Below are 16,540 nucleotides of genomic sequence, written 5' to 3'. Positions count from 1 at the left end.
ATCATATATCGTACTTTCGGGGGGGGACTGACATCGCCCATATTGTCCCAGTCACAAATCGGTCATGGCGCCATTCACAAAGGTCCCTGAACAGCTTAGCCAGTCCATTGCGGACACCAAGGTGGAATATCGCCCCGTGGGGGGCCTGGTGGTGTCGAACCCAATCATGGGATGCATGGGCATCGGCGATCCCGAATGGTGGAATTGGGTGGTGGAAGAAGAACGAGTGCGATCCCCCATCTGGCAACAGGACGCAACTAGTAGTTACTGACTAACTCTCCGTCAGGCGCTGCCACTCCTCAAAGCCGCCTTTGATCGCGGCATCAATACGGTATGTAGATGTTCTATGTTGATTGCCACCGGCTGACGCTGACGGAATCTCGGCTCGCTACAGTGGGATACGGCCAATGTCTACTCCAATGGCCTGTCTGAAACCCTGATTGGGCGGGCGCTGCGCAAATATCAAATTCCACGCCGAAAGGTAGTTCTAATAAGCAAAGTCGGTCGAGTCATGGCCGACGATGGGGGGGAGAAGGATGTCGTGGCTTTCATGGGTCCGCTGGCGGCGAGGAGCAAGGACCTCGTCAATACCTACGGTACGTGCAATGAGTTCAACGATGGGAAGGCAGCAAGCAATCAACTGCTGACTGCTCCACTTCCTCTCACAGGCCTTTCCCGGAAAAGCATCTTTCACCAAGTCCAGGAATCGCTGACCCGGCTGGGCACGGACTACCTGGACGTGATCATGATCCACCGATATGACCCCCAGACCCCGCCCGAAGAGACGATGCGAGCTCTACATGACCTGGTAACGATGGGAAAAGTACACTACATTGGGGCCAGCTCCATGTGGGCGCACGAGCTGGTCACCCTGAATTCCATTGCCGAGCGTAACGGTTGGCACAAGATCGTCTGCATGGAAAACCACTACAATTTGCTCTACCGAGAGGAGGAGCGCGAGATGAACCGGTACTGCCGTCAAAATAACATTGCACTCCTACCAGTAAGCGTATCCCATGATGGCCCCCTCCCCCCAATCCCCTGCTCGAATGTCCCCTAACACGAGCTCTATCCGGTGTAGTGGGCGCCCCTGGCCTCCGGGCATCTTGCGTGTCCGTATGACGTCTATGGACAGTCGCCGCGGACCGCGGACGACTCAGAAAATCCGCGCTTCAGCTACGGCAGGAGCATCGAAGACCGTGAGATCATCACCCGCGTTGCCACGGTGGCCATCCGACGAGGATGGACGATGACCGAGGTAGCGCTGGCCTGGCTGAACAAGCGAGTGACCGCCCCGGTGATCGGGTTTACCAGTGTCAAACGCATCGAGGAGGCCCTGATGGCACGTGGTAAAAAGCTGTCGCCAGAAGAGGAGGCATATCTGGAGGAACCTTATCGTGCGAAAGAAGTCGAGGGACATTGTTGATAGAAACCGGAGAAGATGGCCCGCACATGATGATGACGATAGTATACATGAAGAGACGGGCTACACGATGGTTCGAGACTGGTTTTTGAGCGTCTTCCAATCAACTATTAGACTTATCCTTGAGTGAAAATAATTGAAACGTAATTAGAGGTCTCAAGCGAAGCAATGGCCGGGCTTCCTACGTAACAGCGTAGCGTGGTGTCGGTAGCGTCCGGACATTATATATAATTGGTTATCTCCGCTCCAAACCTCTCCCTTCATGGACCAATACGGGATGTCAGCACAGCTTGTATACATACGCTAAGAAAACTTATTATAGCCAATTTATGATGTGATAAGAGCAGAAGTACTACCCCTAAATATCATGGTCTCTGATATGGCTGTGCTGCAAGCGTGGCTGAGGTCTCAAACAACTTGATTGGATTCTATGGAAGTACGCCACTACCACGAGGATGAGACAAACCGATGGAAGAGACTCAAACTTCATGCAGCATGCCAGGCTCAGGATCAGCGCTATCAAAATATTTCGGTATTTTCGGTGGTTCGGCGTTATGTTTGGGGGGCCCCTTGCGTCGGCGACCCTAATTCCGCTTGTATGCAATCTTGCGGTCGATCCCGAAATGCTGATCCAACCAGGCAAATGTGCGATGAGCAGACAGACCAAAAGCTCCGACCTTCGCCTGCAGCCCACCCTGAGCTGCATCGGCGGCAATCCACTTGAGCTTGTCCTGTTCACGGAGGTGACCCAGGGCGTTATAGATGCGGTCCGTGCTGAACTCGGGCTTTGCGTAGAGGGCGGCGGCGGCGCCGGTGACGAAGACGGGGCAGTGAACATCAGCCAGATACTCCTTCTCATCGCTTCGACTGAGAGTGTAGGTCATCATGGCGCGGAAGGCGTCCGAGGGAGCCTCTACCCCGAAGATGGTCTTGAGGTGGTTGAACTCCCAACGAGCCTGGAAGTTGGCCCACTGTAGGAAATGTACTAGTCCGTTGAAGAAGCTGTCCGGCGCACAGCCCTGGTCTGTCTCAAACATGTGAATGAGATACTCGGGCATGCGCCCTTTCATGATGTCCCACATGCAGTAGAACGGGTCGATAGAAACGCACGCCTTGACTCGCGCGTCGGCCGCCGCTCGCAGCGCAAAGTAACCTCCCATCGAAGCGCCACAGACGCCAATCCGGTCGAGGTCCAGATCCAACTCGGGATGCTCCCGGGCATACACTTCCAGAAAGTCCAGCACCTTACCATTGACCACCTCCCAATCTGGCCGCATCGTCAGTCCCTCGCGTCGCAGGAGGATCCCCTGTCCCGGTCCTTCGTAGGTCAGAACGGCATATCCCTGTTGAACCCCCGCTGTGGGGTTGATGAAGTACAGTTCTTCTTGCGTGGAGTCGCCGCCACCGATGTTGACGAGGATGGGGATCTTGCCGTCAGGGAGCCGGCGCTCAGCTGGGGGCAGATACAGGTAGCCGGGCAAGGTGATGTGCTTCTCGTAGGGGATCTCTAGACAGTGCACATCACCATCCATCAGCTGTGTCGCGCGCCGGAAATTGGAGATAGCGCGTTCCAGCGTTGGCAGCACGCGCGGGTCGATGTGGCCCGTTCGGCTGGAGAGCATGTACTGCGCCGCCCGGATGTAGTTGGAGGAGCGCAGGTACGCCCGACGCGCCGTGATACGATCTCCCAGTTCTTCGGCCTCTTGTGCCAAAGCTTCGGTCTTGCTACCTGCACGCAGCCATGCGGTGTGCCAGCTCTCTGCATCACTGTCGCGGATGGATCCTACCGCCTGGAGCACCTCGGCGATCTCCGCGCCCTCGTAAGGAGCGAATCCCAGTAGGCGGACCAACTCAAAGTCGAACCACTCAGATTTGAAGAAGTGGAACATGGCCTTTTGACTGTCCTGAGCCTGGATCTTGTGGGCCGTCATGGTGGCGGATGTAGAGGATCGATAGATGAGGTGTGTAAGTGATTAAGCAAGAGAGAGAGAGAGAGGTAGGGAGGGGAGGATGGATGATGGCGGCAAGGTCAGCTACAATGTCTGCTGGGGAGGCTGTAGGCTTTAGACGCAGAAGGGAGGCCTGCTTCATAGTGAGGTAGGCCCTGAGATACTCTTTATAGAAATAGCTCTCATGAGCTCGGGCTACATTCCCGATGAACACCCGTTCGGCGTTGGAGCCTACCGAGAGACTCATCAGGAATCAACACTACCAGCAGTATGCAGAAACACTTATCGCAGTGCCTACAGATGGCCGACGTCGGCGTTTCGTGTGCGCCGTTAGTCATATCCTGCATGTAGCGGTGTACGCCTGGACATGGCTTTCTCTGATTTTCGAGTATCTCGTGTTACTGCAGACCTGCTTCGCAGGATGATTCTAACCCCCTAATCTGGAAATATGCTCGGGAACACACAATCGACGTCGGTGCCAGACATTTCCTGGCAACTCCTTATCCCCAATTATTTCCCCTCAGACACCCCGGGAAACACGATATGGGACAGCTCGGTAAAGGAAGGAAAGACAGACTTGTTCCCGTCCACATTGATGATCTGACCATCGTGGATGTAGCCCTGGACCCATCCCAGGTGGGCTCGCGGCGGACGGCTGGCGTCCAAGTATGGCACTTCCGCCTCTTGCAACTTGTGAAAGTCCGGATCTTGGGCGATAGCTCCCATAACAGCAAAGTCCTTGAAGTAGAACTCTACGCAGGCATCATAGGTGTCCAGCTCCCAGTTCCGTCCACCAACTTTCTTCCAGTCTGACAGGACCTTCTGGGCACTTTGAGGCGCGAAGTACTACCGTTGGGCATATTAGACGCTTCCGAACCACGACTAGATAAAAAGAACCAGAGATCCATACCAAAGTGTAGCCGAGTAGTCCGTGTTTCTGGTGAATTTTGGCTGCCTTCACCGCGTGGTCGTTGGTCACGAACTCATGCACCTCAGCCTCAGGCTTGTTAGGGTTGAAGCAATGGTAGACGGTGAGTCGGAGAACACGTTCGGTCATGGTGGCTGCGAAATCCACAAGGTCTTAGAAGAGGCCCAAGTAAGGATGAATGCTGTTTAAGATTTGCTCCTCAACATTCCTCCGTGTTGCCTCTTTATATTGTTCCTATGACCGACTCGTTCAGGGGGACCGCTGTGCAGGTTCGGCCTCGGGGACGAGCACATCCCTCTCCGACTGTCACTTATGCATGTCTGTTCGGCGTTTGTTGAAAAGAGAAGCAAGTGTCAGCAGGTCCACCCTCGCATATACCCTGCACTGAAAGGAACGATGATTCAAGGTTCCACTTAGCGTAATATTGAGAGGCGTAGGGAGCTCAACGAAAGATTACTCTGCCTTTCTGCTCCCCATCGCAGGACACCTTCTTTACCAACACTCCATTTTGCCTTTGATACCCCAAGAATGGTTTCTGAATATATCCCCCCCAAAGAGGAGCCTATTGCCATAGTGGGCAGTGGCTGCCGTCTCCCAGGAAATGCCACGTCCCCGTCGAAGTTATGGGATCTGCTTCGGACCCCAAGGGAGCTCTCCAAGAGGGTACCGTCGAATCGTTTCAACATTGATGGCTTCTACCATCCGGACCCTGAGTACCCTGGTACCACCAATACCAAAAGCGCCTACTGGATGGAGGAAGACCCCCACACGTTTGATGCTAGCTTCTTCAATATCACACCCCTTGAAGCTGAGGCGATTGATCCACAGCACCGGATGCTCCTGGAGGTCACCTACGAGGCGCTGGAATCCGCTGGATTGTCGATCCAGAAGATGCAGGGTAGCTCGACTTCCGTTTATGTGGGCAGCGTGGCGTGCGACTATGGTGATATTGTCATGAGGGATCCCGTCACGTTGTCTCAGTATACCGCCACCGGAACTCACCGTTCAATCCTTTCAAACCGACTATCATACTTTTACGACTGGCGCGGTCCCTCGATGACCATTGATACCGCCTGCTCGTCAAGTCTGGTTGCTGTCCACCATGCCGTTCGCAGCCTACGCTCAAACGAAAGCCGGGTAGCGTGTGCAGCTGGTGTCAATCTCATTCTCGGACCGGAGCTGTTTATTACCGAGTCAGCTCTGCACATGCTGTCCCCCGAGGGCCGGTGCCGCATGTGGGATGCGGGTGCAAACGGCTACGCTCGTGGGGAGGGAATCGCCGTCGTTCTGTTGAAACGATTGAGCGACGCCCTGGCGGATGGTGATCACATCGAAGCAATCATCCGAGATTCTGCCCTGAACCAGGACGGGCGAACCAAAGGCATTACAATGCCCAGTGCTGAAGCACAGGCACGCCTAATTCAAGAAACCTATAGCAGATCTGGGCTAGACCCAACGACGTCCTGGGGCCGGTGTCAGTATTTTGAAGCCCACGGGACTGGAACCCAGGTGGGCGATGTTCGCGAAGCTGAAGCAATTGCCAGCGCTTTCTTCCCCTCCCAAACTGCAGAGAGTAACAATGGAGATCGCTTCAAGCTCCAGGTGGGATCAGTAAAGACAGTCATTGGTCACACGGAAGGCACCTCCGGGCTCGCCAGTCTGCTCAAGGTCGCTTTGGCTGTCCAACATCGTGTGATCCCTCCTAATCTACACCTGGAAACCTTGAACCCGGACATTGCGCCTTACTATACTAACCTCAACGTCCCCACAACCGCGCAACCCTGGCCGCCTGTCGATCTCGGCCAGCCCTTACGAGCCAGCGTGAATAGCTTTGGATTTGGTGGTACCAATGCTCATGTGATTGTGGAGGGATATCAGCCGGAGATCCATGGCCCTGCCAGTGCTGGGTATGCGGCACAGACGGGGGAGCAGGGTTGTGACCTGGCCACATTACCTTTTGTCTTCTCTGCCCATAGTCAGAGTGCCCTGGTTGCCATTGTGGCTCGCTTCCATTCTGTCCTCCGCACCAGCAAGTCCGTCGACCTCCACCACTTAGCGTGGACGTTGGCATGCCGCCGAAGCTCACACCCATTCCGGGCGATATTCACGGGATCAACCCGAAGTGATCTGCTTGCTGCGATGGACGCCGCCCTCAAAAAGGTAGTTCAGGATCCATCAGCAGACTTGGGAATTCGCTTGACCGCATCTGCTCGCCCTCCTAGGATCCTGGGCATCTTCACCGGACAAGGCGCACAGTGGGCCACTATGGGCAAGGAACTGATCCTACGATGTGCGATCTTCCGTGACTCAATAGAAAAGCTGGATGAGTATCTACATCTTCTCGAGGATGGACCGGATTGGTCCCTGAAAGAAGAACTCCTCAAGCCCCAGACAACGTCCCGGATTGCCGAGGGGCCAATCTCGCAGCCACTGTCGAGTGCCATCCAAATGGCTTTAGTAGACCTGCTGAAAACGCTAGGGGTGCGGTTTCATACGGTCATTGGCCATTCTTCTGGGGAGCTAGCGGCGGCCTACGCGGCGGGATACATTCGACCCCAGGATGCCATGCGGATCTCTTATTACCGTGGAGTCTCAACAAAATTCGCCGGCGGACGAGATGGCAAGCGTGGCACAATGCTGGCCGCTGGCCTGGGTGCCGCGGAGGCGAGAGTCTTTATCAATCGCCCATCGCTAAAAGGTCGGATTGTGATCGGCACCAGCAACTCCCCCGTCAGCGTCACGCTCTCCGGTGATCTCGATGCCGTAGAAGAGGCACGAGCGATGCTGGAGGCCGAGGGGAAATTTGCTCGCATCTTAAAAGTCGACAATGCCTACCATTCATTCCACATGCAAGCATGTGCAGAGCCGTTTCTCGCCTCTATGGTAGGTGCTAAGGTTGAGATTCTTACCCCGGCTGAGCCCTGTGAATGGATCTCCAGTGTATACGGCCCGGATCGCACTCCCACTATGGACGAACTGGCCGGTCCATACTGGCGTGACAACATGCTGGGATCCGTACTCTTCTGTGAGGGTCTGGAGCGTGCTATCGATGGCAGCGCGTTCGATGTGGCTCTGGAGATCGGGCCTCACCCGGCCTTGAAGGCATCAGTGGGGCAGACGTTCAAAGGTAAGACCGGAAATGGCGATGCAATCCCATACTCCGGGGTTCTACGTCGTGGGGAAGATGATGTAGCCTCGTTTAGCCAGGCTCTAGGGTTCCTCTGGCAGCACCTTGGACCCGAAGTCGTCAACTTTGACCGCTACGCAGCGTCACTGCGGCGGGAGCCACCTAGACTACTCAAAGGTCTGCCTTCATATCCTTGGAATCACGAGACAGCCTTCTGGCGAGAGTCTCGTTCCTCAAAACGATACCTGACGCGTTCAACACCTCATGAATTGCTGGGCAATCGTTGCTACACTGACAGCAGTGACACTACACTGCGCTGGAGAAATGTGCTTACTTCGAAGCAGCTTCCCTGGCTCGAGTCCGTTCGTGTACAAGGGACAGTGACGCTTCCCGCGTCGATTTACTGCCTCATGGTCATTGAGGCCGTTATTGCGTCTCCATGGGGCCATCAGTGTCGCATCGTGAATCTGCACGATGTCAGGTTCTCTCACCACGTCAGACTCCGAGACGCTGGCGAAGGAGCAGACTTGACCATCACAGTGGTTCTACCCAGTTCCAACGACGATGATCAGGACAGCGCCGCTTTCTCAATCATTGCTGCCAACGACGGCATCGAAGTATGCAAGGGTAATGTCAGCATTTCGACGCTTGATGACAACCAGGCCTCTCCTCCTCCCTCTTTCGCTGGACAAGCATACACCCAACGTGTCGACAAAAGTCAAATATACAACTGGCTCGAGCACAGTGGACTGCAGTATGATGGACCCTTTTGCGGACTGCTCTCGGCCACCCGATGCCTGGACCAATCGTCAACCCAGTTCGTCAATTCTTTCCCTGAGAGCTTTACTCCGTTGCTCGTCAATCCCAGTGTGCTGGAGTGTGCGGTACAATCGGCCCTACTCGCATTTGCCGCCCCAGGTGACCAGTAAGTGTTCAGGGCAAAGTTCAGATATGTAGCGCAGCCTAATCATCATACAGAGATCTCTGGACCGCATTCCTACCCAAGCAAATCGAACGGATCACTATTCACACGCCGTCCTTGCCTCGTGGTAGCGACACAATCCTGACAGCTCATGGCCAGGTCACAGAGACACTCCCGGCAGACGCGGAACGACTGTCACCCAATTTCACCGCGGATGTACGAATTTGGAACGAGACTGGCCAGCCTTGCATTGACATTGAAGGGTTAACACTGGCCGCTGAGGGAACACCTGGGCAAGATCGCCGCTTGTATGTGCAAGAAACATGGGACTATGATCTCCAGTATGGAGTCGCAGTTCCGGGAGAGGGGCTGTCCTATCAGCAGATCAGTGGCCGCGTCCTTAGGCAGTTCGTGCACTGTAGGCCCCAAATGCACGTTCTGGAGATTTGTCCCGGATTCGCTAGCTTGATGCTAGATCCATCCAACAGGCAGATCCTGTCATCATTGGCGTCATATACGGTGGGAGATACTGAGAGTCCCTGGTCGCGTCAAACTCAAACCCCCGGTGAATACCAAATACAGCAATTGGAGCTAGGAAACCAGCAACTGGACCCGGAGGAATGGCAGCAGCACAGCTTTGATATCATTGTCATCCAGCCTACGCTTTATTATCCTCAGCACTACGATCAACTCGCAGGTTATCTCGGGGGCCTGGTTCGAGCAGGAGGTTATGTGATTTGCCCTTCAGCGCCCGCTTGGCAAGACAGTGATCGCCTACTGCAGAAGGCATGGTCAGAGCGTGTGCAGTGTGCGGGATTCAGTCCAATCAATAGCGATGCGGCGGTGATGGTGTTTCAGCAAGAGAAGCGGGAGACCAGCGGTCTGGTGGCCGGAGGATATCAAATCCGCCATGAGACATCGTATGCACAAGGCCAGCTCATGGTGATTGGAGGCATGCAATCAAAAGCGTCCGCCTTTGTCCAAAAGGTGACTGCGATGCTGTCCGGACCGAACGTAAATCTGGTGCAGGTCCCTTCGTTCCAGGACGTCGATCTCCTTGCGGTATGTAATATCGCTGGTGTCTTGGTTCTGGAAGACATAGAGGCGCCCATTTTCACCCAGCCCAGCAAGGAGAAACTGGCGATTGTGAAGGCGGTGCTTTCACAGTCACCGGCAACTCTGTGGTTGACCAGTGGCCATTGCGCAGGGAACCCTTACCATTCTGCCTCCTTGGGACTGGGTCGCACATTGCAATCCCAAATCCCACAACTACGCCTACAGTTCCTTGATATTGATACCCTCGATGGAATGCACACTACGATCACCGAGATATTTTGTCGCTTGTTAACCTCCAACAGTGCAGACCAGCCCGGATCTTTCGAGTCCGAATTGATGTTAAAGGACGGGAAGGTGCTGGTGTCCCGATTGAGGCCTAGTCAGGAGCTCAATGATCGTTCTGAAACTTATCGTCGTCCAGTACAACGAGCGGTTGACCTTGCTGAGCAGCCGATTCAGCTACAGTCGACCGGACCTGGCCTTGCGTACGAAGCTATCCAGATCTCTCCCAAGAAGACCAATCTATCGTCTCACGACTTGGCATTGACAGTCCGAGTGTGTTGTGCTACACAATTTGGGATTACAATGGCAGACACTACCGATTCCTTCTTTTACTTTGCCATTGGAGCGGATGTCTCAACGGGGACACACTTCATCACGCTGCAGGACTCCATAGCATCAATCGCTAAAGTTCCGTATCCCCTTACCTGTCCCATTCAGGCGAGAGGTCTATCTTACGATCGGTATCTAAGCCTCTCCGTTCGCTGCTTTGTGGCACAAATGGTTGCCAATAGGTCTGGTGGAGATGTTACTACGATCTACGACCCCCAGGAAATGTTGGGAGGTTTGTTGCAGGATATATATACTGATACACACCAACGCCTCGTCTGCCTCACTCATGGCCCTACAGGAATCAGACAAGGTGCACAATGGATCCATATATCGCCACGGGCTATGGTCAGCGAGATTCGCGCCGCCACTCCGCGTGATACGGCCTACTTTGTCGATCTGTCCTGCCAGGCTGGCCTAGCCACGCGCCTACCGAAGTCTCTCCCGCGGAGATGCCGTTATCTTTCAGCGGCAGATTTTATCTGTGTCAATCCAGGGCCGACCTCCTCTTCTAAGAACCGCTGGTCCAAGTTTGAATCATCACTCCAGGCTGCGGTCAGGCATGTTGAGTCTTTAGCCGAAGACCGTTGGGGGCATCCGTCTACCCTCATTGAACTGCAAGATCTGCTGGGCCGCAAGGCTCCACACGCTGGTGACCCTTTCAGCATCGTTAATCTCGACTGCAAAGCGCCGGTTGTCATCTATGACAGACCGATTGATCCTACTGATCTCCTGTCTTCCCAGGGAACGTACCTGCTTGCCTCAATTCCTCGTGCACTCGAATACTCCATTTGCATGTGGATGGTCAGCATTGGGGCCCGGAACTTTATCCTTTTACACCAGTATGGTTTTCCTGATGCCCTGCAGGTTTTCTCCCACTAACACCTGTACTATCTAGTAATTCACTCGAGGGAGATTGTGGGTGGGTCAAAGAAGTAGCACGATCCGGGGTTCATATTGATGTCGTGGAAATTCCAACCTTGAGCTGCAAGCATCAGGTCATAAAGTCACTTTACGCGGTGACTGGGGCACAACGCCCACCCATTGAAGGGGTCATTTATGGCCCAGCCCTGGAAGAAGAATCGGTGGAAAATCAGATGGCCGCCATCAATATCATCAACGACGTTTTCTCCCATCCAACATTGGCCTTCTTTGTGGCTCTGTCATCGGCGTCCAGGATTGCCGGCAGTAGTTCACCTTCCACTGAGCCGACCACGGTCGTGAATATGGTGAGTAGTCGCAGTCCTCCAAGAACCCTCCTCACTGACAAACGGTTCTCTAGTACGTGGCGGGTCTGTGCCGGCAACGGAAAGCGAAGGGGTTGCCTTCCTCGGTGCTCGACCTGAGTCCCATCGTGGGCATTGAACAACCCAGTGACCAGCGGGATTTGGGCGCCATTTCGGAACGCGATTTCCACCGGTCATTGGCAGAGGCTATCCATCTCGCTCGTGATTCCTCTAACCCCCTGAATGTGGATGTCATAGTGGGATTAGAGCTGGCGAGAAATACAGAATATCTACCAGCTCGTTTCGGACACCTGTTGACCGCTGCCCAGGAACTTGATGAAGATGACGAGAAGACAGAAAAGGTCTCACTCTTACAAGACGTACTGTCCCCGGAGAAGACCGAACGCCAGGCAATCGAGGGACTCTGCCCCGTGCTGACAGGGTACCTGGCTGGTCTATTGCGATTGTCTGCCAAAGCGATAGCGCGGGACACGGTGATTCTGGACCTGGGAGTGGATTCGCTCGTGGCTATGGACATCCGGTCCTGGTTCTCCAAGGAGATGCAGGTCGATATTCCCGTGTTGAAGATCCTCGCAGGTGCATCGGTTGAAGAGTGTATGCATCCCCCTTCCCCATAGGTACTACTTCTCTAATTGGACCACAGTGTGTCAGTATGCAGTCGCCGAGTTACGAAGTGCCTCTGAACAAGCGCCATCGAGCACCGTATCCAGTCCCAATCGTGGCCAGTCACGCGGTGACATATTGACGCCCACAACGGACGACGATGAGGTCGATCTGGCCTTCCCCAAGTCAACCGTCGAGCCCATGTCATTCGGCCAAACTACGATCTGGCTGCCCTATGTTTCGCTGGAGAATAAAACTGCGTACAACTGCACCACCACGTACCAGCTTCGCGGCCACCTAGATATTAACCGCTTTGAACTCGCCCTTCATGCCGTCATCAGACGCAATAGCTCCCTGCGTACTACTTTCTTCACCGATGAGGCCAGCGGCGAGGTCTTCCAGCGGGTCGAAGCATCTTCTCCGTTCCAGCTGCGTCAGGTGGCTGCTCCACCTTTTGAGAGTGCTGCAGCGGAGATTGAAGCTGAGAAGAAGCTCGTCGCTGACCATGAATACGACCTCGAACGAGGAGACAGTTTCATCGCGACGCTTCTCATCCACGGCGACTCTCCGGCAACCGTCCACACCATTATCTTCGGCTACCACCATATCATCATGGATGGCGTGAGCTGGCAGCTGTATCTGCAGGACCTGCATCGATGCTATTCCGCCGTCGACCTGGACGCCGTGCCTCCTGTGGGGCAATATGTCAATTTCGCTGCTCATCAAAGAAGGTCGCTGGAGAGTCCCACCACCCGGGAGCACCGCCAGTATTGGAAACAGGAGTTTGCAAACCTGCCCCAGCCTCTTCCCAATCTTCCTTTTGCCAAACGGTCGACCCGCAAGAGTCTGAACCGCTACGACAATATTGAGCTCATGGTCGATCTGCCATCGGATCTGGTCCGGCGCATCAAGAATTTCACCACCGCCGCACGGGTCACGCCGTTTCACTTCTATCTTTCCGTGCTGCAGGTCTTACTCCATCGCCTGTCCGAAACTAATGACTTCTGCATTGGAATTGTGGATGCGAACCGCACCGAGGCAGCCTTCGCTGACGCTATTGGGTTCCTGATCGATATGCTGCCGCTTCGCTTCCAGCTGAGTAGCGACCAATCCTTCAGTGACCTCCTCACCGCAACGCGATCCAAGGTGTATGCCGCTATGGGCCACGCAGGGGTTCCGTTGGATGTTATCCTGAAGGACATCAATGCTCCGTCCCTCTCAGTCTGTCCACCTCTCTTCCAGGTGGTGCTGAATTACCGGCTCGGGGTCCTGGGACAGAAAACCATTGGAGACGTCGCGCTCGACTGGTCAACCTACGAAGATGCCAATCACCCATTTGACTTCATCCTCACCGTCGATGAGAATGATGGCGAGGGCTTCTTAACCTTGTCCGTGCAAGAATACTTGTTCGACCGCACCGCTGGAGACTCCCTGCTCTCGACCTACATCCATCTCCTCGAGACATTTGTGAGCCATGCCGCTTTAGAGATCGGCGCAGGGGAACTATTCAGCCCCCGTCAGATCGAGGCGAGTACCGCGCTTGGAAAGGGACCGGTAGCGTCTTTTGGGTGGGCAGACACCTTGTCCCTGCAGATTGATCGTTTCGTCGCCACGCAGCCACAGGCCATGGCAATCAAAGACCCGTCAGGTACTCTGACGTACAAGGGAATGTCGGACCGAATTGATCAGATTGCACATGCCCTTCTGACGGCCGGCGCCCAGGTCGGTACCCATGTCGGCATGCTCTGCAACCCGTCCAGCGACGCCATCTGCTCGCTGTTGGCGATTATGCGGATCGGAGCCGTCTATATCCCCTTGGATGTGCGCAACTCAAACGAGCGTTTGATGACGATTGTAAGCGAATCCCAAGCCGGCTTTATTGTGTGCCACCGAGATACGGTTCATCGCCTCCCGGAACTGCAGCTGGATGGAAAGGTGCAGCCGGTCGACATCACCGAGATACATACGCCGGCACATCCGATCCCGAATGCGTCGACGGCTGATGGCCGAGCCTTTATTATGTTCACCAGCGGTACAACGGGTAAGCCTAAGGGCGTCATGCTCCGGCACTCCAGCTTCCTCAATCATGTCGCTGCCGCCAGCCGAGCGATGAGCTTACGCCGGAGCCGAGAAGTCGTCCTGCAGCAGAGTGCGTACGGCTACGATGCCTCACTGGCCCAGATCTTCTACGCGCTTGCGAACGGGGGGTCTCTCGTGGTCTCCAGCAACCGGATCGACATGGCAGATCTGGCGCAGTTGATGTATGAGGAAAACATTACCTTTGTCCTCGGGGCGCCGTCTGAGTACTGCGTCCTCTTCCAATACGGCCGCGAATGGCTGGAGAAGTGCACCGACTGGCGCATTGCCATGTGTGGCGGCGAGGCCTTTGCAAACCATCTCCGCCAGTCCTTCCAGGACTTGCGGAATCCTCTCCTCCAAGTGTTCAATGCATACGGACCCAGCGAGATCTCCGTCGCCTCCTCCTTCGGTCTCGTGCCGTACGATCGCGAGGCGGTGCAAGACGACTCTCCTGCGGCCATTGGACCTGCCATCACAAACTACGCCGTCTACATCCTGGACCCCGAGACGGCACAACTCCTGCCCCCTGGTTGCAGTGGGGAGATCTGTGTTGGGGGACCGTCCGTCAGTGCTGGGTACCTGCACAATGAAACCCTCACCGCGGCCAAATTCATTCCTGATCGCATCTCTGGGATAGAAGAACCGGGCTGGGGCCGTTTATACCGCACGGGCGACCAAGGCCGGATGCTCAATGACGGCTCCATTGTCTACCAGGGTCGCATTGCCGGCGACTCGCAGATCAAGCTGCGCGGCATCCGGATTGAGTTGGAAGATGTCTCGGCCTCTCTTCTTCAAAGTGCTAACGGCGTTCTGTCCAATGCCGCGGTCGACGTCTCCGGAGAGCGCGAATCCATGTTTCTAGTCGCCTTCGTCGTATTCACCGTGGGCAGGACGCCCGCGGATCCAGCGCGCTACCTGCGCAACTTGCTCGCCACCTTACCATTGCCACAATATATGAGGCCTTCGGTCGCTATCCCGTTGCCCGGACTCCCTCGTAACGCCAGTGGCAAGCTCGATCGCCGCGCCTTGCGGGCAATCCCCTTGCCAGAAGACTTTGGCACCGACCAGGAAGACACCCCACTCACCGAGACGGAGGCCAAAGTGAAGGGGATCTGGACGAGCATTCTGGCCGAAATCGGAGTCCGACTCCAGATTCGCAGAGAGTCGGATTTCTTCTCGGTGGGCGGCAACTCCCTCCTCCTGCTCAAGATGCAGCGGCAGATCAAGCACACATTGCATCGGGACATACCGCTGGCGGAGCTCTTCCAAAATACCAGCCTCGAGAGCCTTGCGCAGCGCCTGGATAGCATGGGCGCGGCAGAGACAGCAGCAGCAGCCCACAATGGCTTGGATTGGGCAGCAGAAACGGCTCTGTCCCCAGCTCTCCTGTCAGTCCAGTCGAGAGACTGCGAGATCCCTGAGCTGCGGGAAGTTGTCTTGACCGGATCCACGGGTTATCTCGGCCAGTGTCTCCTAGAACGCTTGGTGGCATCACCGCACGTCTCGCAAGTGCACTGCATCGCCGTGCGGCCGACGGGGGAGGGCCTTGGACGACAGGCCCCAGCGATGAAGTCCGACAAAGTCGTTATTCATGCCGGTGACTTGTCTGCCCCCCGCCTGGGTCTCTCCGAGAAGGCAGCGACCCAGGTATTCGGTACCTGCCACGCGATCATTCACTGCGGCGCAGATGTCTCGTTTATGAAAACGTATCAATCCCTACGTGGGCCAAATGTCCAATCTACACACGAGCTGGTCCGGATGGCCCTACCGCGCCGCGTGCCCATTCACTACATCTCCACGGCCGGAGTGGTCCATCTACGGACGGCAGACAGCTACGATGAGGAATCCGTCGCCCAATACTTGCCACCAGTCGATGGCTCCGACGGCTACGTCGCGTCCAAATGGGCCAGCGAGGTGTATCTCGAAGCTGCCCATCGCCAGCTGCATCTCCCCGTCTCCATTCATCGTCCATCCAGCATTATCGGCCCGGGCGCCCCGCCCCTCGATATCATGAACAACGTCCTGGCCTTCTCGCGCAAGATGCGCGCGGTTCCCCACGTGCCCGGATGGCATGGTTACCTGGACATGGTAGAGGTGGACGCAGTCGCGAAAAATATCATTGGCACGATGCTGCTGTCCGGTTGGAACCAGCAACCTGCCGTGCGCTACTTCCATGAGTCCGGGCAGACTGTGGTCCCCGTCGAATCCGTGCGGGAATATTTAGAGAACTCAGAGGGTGGAGGCACAGAGTTTGAGACTCTGTCACTGGATAAATGGATTGCTCAGGCCCGAGGTAACGGCATGAATGAATTAGTAGCTGGTTTTCTGACCTTGATACATGAGACCGGACAGGGGCCCTCGATGCCCGCTTTGAAGACCAGTCGTGTGTACGGAACAGTCTGAAGTTAATACTATTTTAGGTGGTCCCTGCGATTGAAGTAATAGAGATTGTTCTAAATTCCATACCTCAATTCCTCCGTAGGCATGTGTTAAAGAGCCTGGGACCCGAGATTAACAATACAATCGCAAGGCGTAGCTACATGAATACAGCTGAACCACGGAATGAAGCCACGTTCAAAGGTGACCGGGACGGCACT

General features: G+C 55.3%; 5 protein-coding genes across 5 annotated transcripts; 3 read left to right on the top strand and 2 right to left on the bottom strand.

Annotated features, from left to right (window-relative positions):
* Window positions 1–64: 64 nt before the first annotated feature.
* On the top strand, window positions 65–1,426 carry ASPBRDRAFT_138342 (aldo/keto reductase; the record flags this gene model as incomplete). Its single annotated transcript, XM_067618987.1, has 5 exons — window positions 65–226; window positions 287–331; window positions 395–596; window positions 669–1,003; window positions 1,082–1,426. 5 exons carry the CDS (start codon window positions 65–67, stop codon window positions 1,424–1,426), a joined length of 1,089 nt encoding a protein of 362 aa, XP_067473529.1.
* A 343-nt stretch (window positions 1,427–1,769) lies between these two features.
* psoB (hydrolase psoB) lies at window positions 1,770–3,319 on the bottom strand. Its single transcript, XM_067626264.1, has one exon. It carries the CDS (start codon window positions 3,310–3,312, stop codon window positions 2,008–2,010), a length of 1,305 nt encoding a protein of 434 aa, XP_067473528.1. The 5' UTR covers window positions 3,313–3,319; the 3' UTR covers window positions 1,770–2,007.
* A 147-nt stretch (window positions 3,320–3,466) lies between these two features.
* Window positions 3,467–3,839, top strand: ASPBRDRAFT_429108 (uncharacterized protein). The gene has a single exon (XM_067624893.1). The coding sequence runs from the start codon at window positions 3,579–3,581 to the stop codon at window positions 3,795–3,797; it is 219 nt and encodes a 72-aa protein (XP_067473527.1). The 5' UTR covers window positions 3,467–3,578; the 3' UTR covers window positions 3,798–3,839.
* Window positions 3,620–4,495, bottom strand: ASPBRDRAFT_164044 (EthD domain-containing protein). The gene is made up of 2 exons (XM_067619523.1): window positions 4,283–4,495; window positions 3,620–4,218 (listed from the first exon to the last, which is right to left on the bottom strand). The coding sequence occupies exons 1-2, from the start codon at window positions 4,427–4,429 to the stop codon at window positions 3,883–3,885; spliced, it is 483 nt and encodes a 160-aa protein (XP_067473526.1). The 5' UTR covers window positions 4,430–4,495; the 3' UTR covers window positions 3,620–3,882.
* Window positions 4,496–4,690: 195 nt separating this feature from the next.
* On the top strand, window positions 4,691–16,407 carry ASPBRDRAFT_211676 (uncharacterized protein). Its single transcript, XM_067621935.1, has 5 exons — window positions 4,691–8,352; window positions 8,406–10,856; window positions 10,913–11,243; window positions 11,297–11,855; window positions 11,905–16,407. Exons 1-5 carry the CDS (start codon window positions 4,829–4,831, stop codon window positions 16,344–16,346), a joined length of 11,307 nt encoding a protein of 3,768 aa, XP_067473525.1. The 5' UTR covers window positions 4,691–4,828; the 3' UTR covers window positions 16,347–16,407.
* The last annotated feature ends 133 nt before the right edge of the window (window positions 16,408–16,540 follow it).

This window comes from Aspergillus brasiliensis (genome assembly GCF_001889945.1).
Source record: "Aspergillus brasiliensis CBS 101740 unplaced genomic scaffold ASPBRscaffold_22, whole genome shotgun sequence".
NCBI classification, from domain to species: Eukaryota; Fungi; Ascomycota; class Eurotiomycetes; order Eurotiales; family Aspergillaceae; genus Aspergillus; species Aspergillus brasiliensis.
Note: the sequence above shows the minus strand (reverse complement) of the source record. Positions and strands in the feature narration are given on the sequence as shown.

Excerpts from the sequence above, each read along its gene's own strand:
- ASPBRDRAFT_211676 (XM_067621935.1), top strand. The coding sequence starts at position 4,829 with ATGGTTTCTGAATATATCCCCCCCAAAGAGGAGCCTATTGCCATAGTG. Across the intron at positions 10,857-10,912 it reads AACTTTATCCTTTTACACCA|TAATTCACTCGAGGGAGATT; the intron begins GTATGGTTTTCC and ends TGTACTATCTAG. Across the intron at positions 11,244-11,296 it reads CGACCACGGTCGTGAATATG|TACGTGGCGGGTCTGTGCCG; the intron begins GTGAGTAGTCGC and ends ACGGTTCTCTAG.
- psoB (XM_067626264.1), bottom strand. The coding sequence starts at position 3,312 with ATGTTCCACTTCTTCAAATCTGAGTGGTTCGACTTTGAGTTGGTCCGC.
- ASPBRDRAFT_429108 (XM_067624893.1), top strand. The coding sequence starts at position 3,579 with ATGAACACCCGTTCGGCGTTGGAGCCTACCGAGAGACTCATCAGGAAT.
- ASPBRDRAFT_164044 (XM_067619523.1), bottom strand. The coding sequence starts at position 4,429 with ATGACCGAACGTGTTCTCCGACTCACCGTCTACCATTGCTTCAACCCT. Across the intron at positions 4,219-4,282 it reads GACTACTCGGCTACACTTTG|TACTTCGCGCCTCAAAGTGC; the intron begins GTATGGATCTCT and ends GCCCAACGGTAG.